At 38.7% G+C, this 9,321-nt stretch overlaps 1 protein-coding gene across 1 annotated transcript; it reads left to right on the forward strand.

The window, feature by feature from the left end:
- On the forward strand, window positions 5,145-7,469 carry LOC110266851. Its single transcript, XM_021111893.1, has 2 exons — window positions 5,145-6,837; window positions 7,144-7,469. The coding sequence occupies exons 1-2, from the start codon at window positions 5,145-5,147 to the stop codon at window positions 7,467-7,469; spliced, it is 2,019 nt and encodes a 672-aa protein (XP_020967552.1).

The raw sequence follows: 9,321 nt of genomic DNA on the forward strand, positions 1-9,321 counted from the left end.
AAATCACAAGATATGATTCTAGAACTCAAAGTTTGAATCTTTCTTAACAAGTAAGTAACAAACTTGAAATTTTTGAATCAAAACATTAATTGATGATGTTATTTTCGAAAATTAAGATATAAAATTAAGAAAAATGAAAAAGATTTGATTTTTGAAAAAGATTTTGAAAAAGATAAGATTTTTGAATTGAAAATTTGATTTGACTCATAAAAACAACCAGATTTTAAAAATTTTTGAAAAAATCCAATCTAATTTTCGAAATTTTAAGAGAGAAAAAGGGAAAGATATTTTTTTGATTTTTTAATTTTTAATGATGAGAGAGAAAAAACATGAAAAAGACTCAATGCATGAAAATTTTGGATCAAAGTATGTGATGAATGCAAGAACACTATGAATGTCAAGATGAACACCAAGAACACTTTGAATGTCAAGATGAACATCAAGAACATGTTTTAGAAAAATTTTTAATGCAAAGAAAACATGCAAGACACCAAACTTAGAAATCTTTCATGTTTAGACACTATGGATGCAAAAATGCACATGTAAAACAAGAAAAGATGCAAAACAAGAAAACATCAAGATCAAACAAGAAGACTTACCAAGAACAACTCGAAGATCATGAAGAACACCATGAATGCATGAATTTTCGAAAAATGCAAAATGAATATGCAATTGACACCAAACTTATAACATGACACATGACTCAAACAAGAAACATGAAAAATATTTTTGATTTTTATGATTTTATGAAATTTTTTGTATTTTCTTTTAATTTTTTCGAAATTCATTTTGAAAAAGAAAAATAAGGATTCCAAAATTTTTAATATGAATTCCAGGAATCTTATGCTCTTTAGTCTAAAGCTCCAATCAAAGGGTCAGGCATGGTTTAATAGCCAGCCAAGCTTTAGTATGTAACTCAGACATGACACGCCTAACATGCCCTACAGCCAGCCAGGCTTCAACATGCTTCATGAAACACTAGAATTCATTCTTAAAAATTATGAAAATTTTTATTTTAAAATTTTTTTTCTCGAAAACAAAGGAGAAATTTTTGAAAGATTTTTGAAAAATTTTTGAAAATAAAACAAAAAGAAAATTACCTAATCTGAGCAACAAGATGAACCGTCAGTTGTCCAATCTCGAACAATCCCCGGCAACGGCGCCAAAAACTTAGTGCACGAAATTGTGATCTCTGGTAATGGCTCCAAAAACTTGGTGCTCTAATCTTAATTCATAATTTGTCACAACTTCGATACAACTAACCAGCAAGTGCACTCGGTCGTCCAAGTAATAAACCTTACGTGAGTAAGGGTCGATCCCACGGAGATTGTCGGCTTGAAGCAAGCTATGGTCATCTTGTAAATCTCAGTCAGGCGGATATAAAATAGTTATGGAGTTTTTGAAAATAAATAATAAAAGAAGTATAGAAATAATTATGTAAATCATTGGTGAGAATTTCAGATAAGCGCATAGAGATGCTTTCGTCCCTCTGAACCTCTGCTTTCCTGTTGTCTTCATCCAATCAGTCTTACTCCTTTCTATGACTGGCTTTATGTAAGGGCATCACCGTTGTCAATGGTTACATCCCATCCTCTTGTGAAAATGGTCCAAATGCTCTGTCACAGCACGGCTAATCATCTGAGGTTCTCGATCATACTGGAATAGGATTCACCCTCCTTTTGCGTCTGTCACTACGCCCAGTAATCGTGAGTTTGAAGTTCGTCACAGTCATTCAATCCCAGAGTCCTACTCAGAATACCACAGACAAGGTTTAGACTTTCTGGACTCTCATGAATGCCGCCATCAATCTAGCTTACACCACGAAGATTCTGATTAAGAGATCTAAGAGATACTCATTCAATCTAAGGTAGAACGGAAGTGGTTGTCAGGCACGCGTTCATAGGGAATGATGATGATTGTCACATTCATCACATTCAGGTTGAAGTGCGAATGAATATCTTAGAAGAGGAATAAGTTGAATTGAATAGAAAAACAGTAGTACTTTGCATTAATCCATGAGGAACAGCAAAGCTCCACACCTTAATCTATGGAGTGTAGAAACTCTACCGTTGAAAATACATAAGTGATAATGGAGTTCATTGGTCTCGGCCCCAGAGGGGAACCGGAGTAACCAAGACTTGATCACAGGATCAAAAATACAATCCAGGATGTCTAATACAATAGTAAAAAGTCCTATTTATACTAAACTAGTTACTAGGGTTTACAGAAGTAAGTAATTGATGTATAAATCCACTTCTGGGGCCCACTTGGTGTGTGCTTGGGCTGAGCTTGAATGTTACACGTGCAGAGTCTCTTTCTGGAGTTGAACGCCAGGTTGTAACGTATTTCTGGCGTTCAACTCTGGTTTGTGACTTGTTTCTGGCGTTTAACTCCAAACAGCAGCGTAGAACTGGCGTTCAACGCCCTTTTACGTCATCTAAACTCGTTCAAAGTATTGACTATTATACATTTCTGGAAAGCCCTGGATGTCTACTTTCCAATGCAATTGGAAGCGAGCTATTTTGAGTTTTGTAGCTCCAGAAATTCCACTTTGAGTGCAGGGAGGTCAGAATCCAGCAGCATCAGCAGTCCTTCTTCAACCTCTGAATCTGATTTTTGCTCAAGTCCCTCAATTTCAGCCAGAAAATACCTGAAATCACAGAAAAACACACAAACTCATAGTAAAGTCCAGAAATGTGAATTTAACATAAAAAATAATAAAAACATCCCTAAAAGTAGCTAGATTCTACTAAAAACATACTAAAAACAATGCCAACAAATGTATAAATTATCCGCTCATCAGGCACTGATAAACCCCAATTTTGTGGTTTATCTAGTGTAGAATTTGGGGGGTTTTATCAATATTTTCTGCACTTATTCATATAAATTGTATGGTTTTGTGTTTCCTTCCTAATTTTGCTTCAGGGTTTAAAACATGTTTCTTTTACCTTAAAAATGCTATATTTTAATCTTCTTCCATTACCATTCATTGCCGTGATGTGTTTGTTGAGTGGATTCAGAATTTATAGAGCAAGAATAGTGTAGAAGATGGAAAGGAAGCATGCACCAGTGGAAGGAACATGAAGAATGGAGTTTTGGAGAACTGGAGGCGACGTGCACGCGTGGCTAATGCGCACGCGTGGATTGGTGCAACAATAATCGATGCGTACGCATTCTCGACGCGTACGCGTGGCTCGCAGAACTTAGACGACGCACACGCGTGACGCTTAGCACGTGACTTCATTGAAGAAATCGTGGCTGGCGATTTCTGAGGAGCTCCAGGCCCAAATCCAACTGGATTCTGCATGGAAAAGACCCAGGAATTGATGGAGGAAGTGGGGGGATCTAATCATTCACACCTTACACTTAGTTTTAGCTAGTTCTTGGTTCTTGTTTTCTAGAGAGAGACTCTTACTTCTCTCTAGATCTAGTTTGTTTTTTTTATCTTGCTTTATTGAAATTCTAAATTAGGTTTTGTTAATTTTAGTTTCATTTACTTAATTTGAGTTCTCTAGTTTTAATTTTGTTTAGATCTTGTGTTGAATTTATGTTTTCTTGTTATTTTCCCTTTTTTTCTCATTTTATGAACTTTATGGATCTTGAATTTCTATTAGTACATTGATGTTTTCTATGATTGATAGTGTTATATGAGTTGCTTTCCATTGATAATTATTAGTGGGTACTTGTAATTTCCAATTAACTTGCAATTTGAATATGTCTTTTGTTAATGCATACCATGTGTTTGATGAAATGTTTCCTTTGATTATGGAGTAGTTTTTCTTTACTCTTTGCCTAGGCTAAGGGAATTGGGTAAACTTGAGTCATTGATCTAATTGATTTGGTGATTTGAGAGCCCTAGTGGTCAAATTGATACCCATTGACACCAATCTACTACTAAGCCAATTAGTAGTTGGATTGGGACTTATGAGTTGAGATTGATCAAGCCATTTGATGTACTTTAAGCTTTGAAATAGATATTATACGTATTTCAAGCATAGAAGTAGACTTAATGAGCTTGGTTCCTCATAATTGTCAAGATATGGTTATTAGACAAGGATGGTGACCCCAATTCCCATGCCTAGCCAAGAGTTCCTTTTATTATTCATATTTGATCCCCAAAAATCCCAATTATTTGATTCTTACTAGAGTTAGTTTAGCTGTTTACTTAGTCTTAAAATAGAAATAGCTTTACATGTTCTCTTGCTAGATTACATTTACTTACATCTTGCTTTAGTTGCTTTGATTTAGTTTCTCGCAATTTAAGATTTCTTGCATGTTAAGTTTAGTAGTTTAAATTCTTGTTTGTGACTCCCTACCCCAGAATTCTAACCAATATTGATGCACATGTTTGCCCATTCTCTTGAGGACGACCCGAGACCAATACTCTTTGTTACTTTATATTGGGGTTGACTTTATGACAACCAAATTCTAAATTTGAACGATATGGTTATAAGTTGGTCTAGGACTATACTATGACATGATCTTTTTTGATAAAATCTAGACCGACCATAATCTTATCCATCAAATTTTTGGTGCCGTTGCCGGGGAATGGTTGCAACGTGTGCTTTGATATTGGTTATGTGAATATGTGAATAGTGTAGATAGTTTACTTGCCTTTATTCTTTTGTTTTTAGTTTAGATTTCTTTTAATGCATGAGCTATGACTTCTAAGTTAAATGACTCGGTCTCAACCGAACTCTAGCTTAGCCGAGTTTGATCCTGAGATTGAAAGAACTTTGTTACACACTTGGTAAGCTAGGCGGCAGTTGGACTACACGGTTAGTGCTTCGGCCTCTCTTGGGGAACCTTCTGAACCACTAGACGAAACTGAGAGTGACTTAGAGTCCACAACTTCTTATTCTTCTGTTGGCACCACTGATACATCTTTGCATCCTATAGGTGAAAACTACATGGCGGAGCCATGTAGGATTACCTTGCACGAACAAGGAGCACCGAATCTTATTCTTCAACCGTTGCAATCTAGGTATCCAAATCTTGATCCAAATTTTGGGTTGAAGAATAATTTGATTAATTTGCTCCCCAAGTATCATGGATTTCCGGGCTAAGACCCCATTAGACATCTAAAAGATTTTCAAGTTGCTTGTTCTACGGCTCGAAGGCATGGTGCCGATGAGATTGCTATCATGGTTTTTGCTTTCCCCTTCTCTCTTGAGGGTCAAGCAAAAGAGTGGTTCTACTCCCAACCGGATGAAGTGGTGACTAAATGGGATCTATTGGGAAGAGAGTTCTTAGACAAGTTCTTTCTGCCGGAGAAGACCGATTACATCCAGAAAGAAGTTTTTGGTATAATGCAAAAAGACCAAGAGGCCCTCTATGAGTACCGGACTCGATTCAAGAGACTATTGAAATCTTGTCCACATCATGGATTGGACACTCACTTGCTCATTAGCTATTTCACTGGAGGTCTCTGCTCGGCGGATAAGAGATTGCTTACCGCTTCTAGTGGTGGTTCCCTTTCTAAGAACAAGACGGCGGCGGAAGCATGGAGCTTGATAAATGATGTCGCCGAGGCTACACAACATGTAAGGGTGAGGAACAACCCTCTCAAGGGTGTGGTGGAAGCGCTTCCTTCCGAATCGACTTTGACCAAAGTGCTTGGGGACATGACCACTCTCCTCACGAAGATGCACAAGGAACAAAAGGAATTTTACTCAATCCAAGCCGTCCAAGCCCCACCCCAAATCCTCCAACTTGAAGGACCTCCTAGAGTATGTGGTTTATGCTCTAGCACCACATATTACACCGACCAATGCCATCAAGTACAACAGGATTACCCCTTTACGATAGCCAATGTGAACTACAACAACTGTCCACCCTATCAATCTCAAGGCCAAAATAATTACTCTCATAGTAATAGTTTCAATCAAGGGTGGAGGAACAATGCACAAGGGAACAACCAAAAGCAAAGATGGAACCAAGGCAACTCATCCTCTCATTATCAAAACAACACCAAGCAAAATCATCATATCCAACCATACCAACACCCACAACAAAATCACAACAACAACCACTCTAGATATCAAGCACCTCACCAAAGACTCCAATCTAATCAACCCTCTTCTTCTTCCACCAACCAAGGTGATGACTCTAATCGTGCACTCTACCAAGAGCAAGAGAGACTTAGAGCTATGGTAGAGAAAAATAAAGAGAACAATAGGGCCCAATTCTATAACATGAGTGCTCAATTGTCCAACATCACCGAATTACTTTCAAGGATATCCCTACCTCCTACCAACAATACCAACACCAACCAAGCCTCTAGCTCATCCCACCTTCCTTCCCAACCTCTCCTAAACCCAAAGGGTATCATCAATGCAATCACCTTGAGGAGTGGTACAACGCTTGAGGAAGTTGAACCCAAGCCCATCAAGTTGGCAGTGGATGTTCCTCATGTAGAAGTTGGTGAAATAAGGGAGATAGATGAAGATGAAAAGGAGGAAGAAGTTGCAAAGAAAGAAGATGAGCAATTGAGGGCCAAGGAACCGAAGCGGAAGAGCAACTTAGAGGAACAAATCCCTATACCTTTCCCTACGTTAGCCAAGAAGGCCAAGAAGAATGAGGAGCTTGATCCGAACATAGTGCAAATCTTCAAGAATGTGGAGGTAACTATTCCACTCTTTGATGCCATACATCAAGTTCCAAAGTATTCTAAGTTCCTTAAGGATGTGTGCATTCATAAAGATAATATTGGTGGACTAGGGATGAATCTATTAGGCAATTTTGCTTCTTCTGTGATGGTTGATTTTCCTGAAAAATATATTGATCCCGGTCCTTGCTTGGTTTCTTGTATGATTGGTGAGATTCAACTTAAGGACTGTATGTGCGACTTAGGGTCGTGTGTGAGCATTATGTGACTCTCGATTTATGAGAAGTTGAATCTTGCACCATTGAGGCGATCCGGAGCTAGGTTTGTGCTTGCAGACAAGAGCATAATTTCAGTTGTGGGTATTGCTAAGAATGTATTGGTGAGAATTAAGGACTTAGTCTTTCCGGTGGATTTCCATATCCTAGAGGCACCTCCCATTGATTCGGATAGGCTATCCTCCATCTTACTAGGGAGGCCATTCCTAAAGACATCCTAGTTTAAATTAGATGCATTTTCTGGGGATTACTCATTTGAAGCCAAAGGGAAGGTGGTGAAGTTTAAATTGGAGGAAACCATAAGGCAACCTCTAGAGGTACATTCAATTTTTGGTTGTGATATTGTTGAAGATGATGTAATTGAAGAACATTTTGGGAGTGACAAGATAAGCTTCAATAGAGGTTTGGGTACAAGAGGAGTTAGCAAGGAAAAGGGGAAGGATCCACGACTTCCATATCCTCAAGTGAACAAGGCACCCAATCATGGCGCAATTGACAAGTGGAAGCATCTCCCCTTGAAGGACACTCTTACCAAAGCCAACAAGAAGGACAAGATAGATGTCCTTGAGGATATTCCAAAAAGATGATCTCAAGCTTATGACCGTCCAACTTAAAGACGTTAAAGAAAAGTGCTAGGTGGGAGATACCCCACCATGGTATGATCTTCCTTGTACATAATTTCTTGGTTTTAGAGCCTTTGTTTGATTTTGTGATTGTTTGATTTTGTTGAGTTGATTTTGTTGAGCTTGTTAGAGTCTTCATGAGGATTTCATTGATCTTGGTATTGGTTAAATTGGCAAGTTTGAGGAAAAATGCCTGATTTTGAGTATTGTCCAAAATTCTAAGTGTTTTTAAAATGCGTAGCTTGAATGAATGCCAAGATTTCACTATAATGGTTTCCCTCATGTTACTTGTTGTTAAAAAAAAAGTCGTCATCCCACACGTAGGCGTGGACGACGTGTACGCGTCGATTGCATTTCCACAACTCCCGGTACACAAACCAGAGAGTTGTGATGGAACCGTGTGAATTTCATGTTGGGAGCACAATGCTTCCCACGCGTGCGCGTCGGTGACGCGTACGCATCACTTGTCCATCTCACACATCCACATGTGAGCGTGTGCGACGCGTACGCGTCGTTTGCTGAGTTCGCAACTTCTGGTACAAAAACCAGAGAGTTGCACGAGTTTTGTGCTGCCTTTGTGCGAGGAGCACAATCTCACTCCACGTGTGTGCATCACCTGACGTGTACGCGTCCCACTCCATTTCTGCTAGCCACGCGTAGGCGTGGACGACGCTTACGCGTCGCTTGTAACACCCTAATTACCCTAAGCCTTACCTCTAGCCATAAGACAAAGATTAATCAGAGGTTACGATAGTTCTAAGGCTTATGCATATTTATATATAGAAGGAAATAATATACTCTAGAAGCCCGATGAAGGATATAGCTCAAAAATAGGATTTGAAAAGCGCAAAACGTACTAGAGAAGCTACTAACTTAAGGCACAAGATATAGATATGATATAACAAAATAATAGAGTATGATATCATAAGAATCTAGTCACGACTCGTGGAGTTTAAGCCGGCTAGCCATATACAGATGTACAGAAACCAGACAATAAAAATAGCTTATACAAGTTTTTTTCTCTCAATACATGCCTCTAGGCAAAACAAAATACAAAAGTGAGAGATAAATATAAACAAAAATAAATCAAAAGAACTCAAAGGTAACGGGATCGTCCGATGTTGTCACCATCCAAAGCAACTCACCAGGGTGGGTTGCGACCTACATCTGAAAACAACAACAGAAATATGGTATGAGAACTGGAGGTTCTCAGTATGGTAACAGTGCCCAGTGATGTAGGATATAAGACCTCGGGATGCCAAAGGTAATCCTAAGCTCCATATCCACCACAAGATCCAATATTAAGGTATACTAAAATAATAAGGTATAATCATATAAAACCGTAACAAAACTTAAGACCTTAGCATATCAAGAGGGTGGTCTATCTTAAAGGATTTCTACTCTAACCAAACACCGCTATCCCACAGCCTTCACCAATCTATCCTCCATGCGATTCCATCACCACCACCTTCCGAACCTCCCCAATTCCAGTAGAAAATACAATTATATACAATGCAAGTAAATCACAAGTAAAAACATATAAGGCAAGTAATACAAGTAGCATTTAGGCATGTTATTCAAATAGGCAAACCATTACAAGTCGGCAAAGCATACAAACAGATAGAAGATGCATATGATGAATGCCTGCCCTATTGGCTGTGATATCACATTGTCGGTTCAACTGCCAACCCGACACATCTCCATGGAAATCTTGCCCTTCGAAATCATAATATGGGAACCCCCGAGATATAGTACTCGGATCACTATCCAGGGTTTAGCGCTTGTACGCTCTGATGATCCGAAGGGATGCGAGCGA

This window comes from Arachis ipaensis, chromosome B09, assembly GCF_000816755.2.
Source record: "Arachis ipaensis cultivar K30076 chromosome B09, Araip1.1, whole genome shotgun sequence".
In the NCBI taxonomy this organism is placed as follows: Eukaryota; Viridiplantae; Streptophyta; class Magnoliopsida; order Fabales; family Fabaceae; genus Arachis; species Arachis ipaensis.

Coding starts and splice junctions, on each gene's coding strand:
- LOC110266851 (XM_021111893.1), top strand. CDS start 5,145: ATGGTTTTTGCTTTCCCCTTCTCTCTTGAGGGTCAAGCAAAAGAGTGG. Junction 6,838..7,143: donor TGAGATTCAACTTAAGGACT/GTATGTGCGACT, acceptor ACTCATTTGAAG/CCAAAGGGAAGGTGGTGAAG.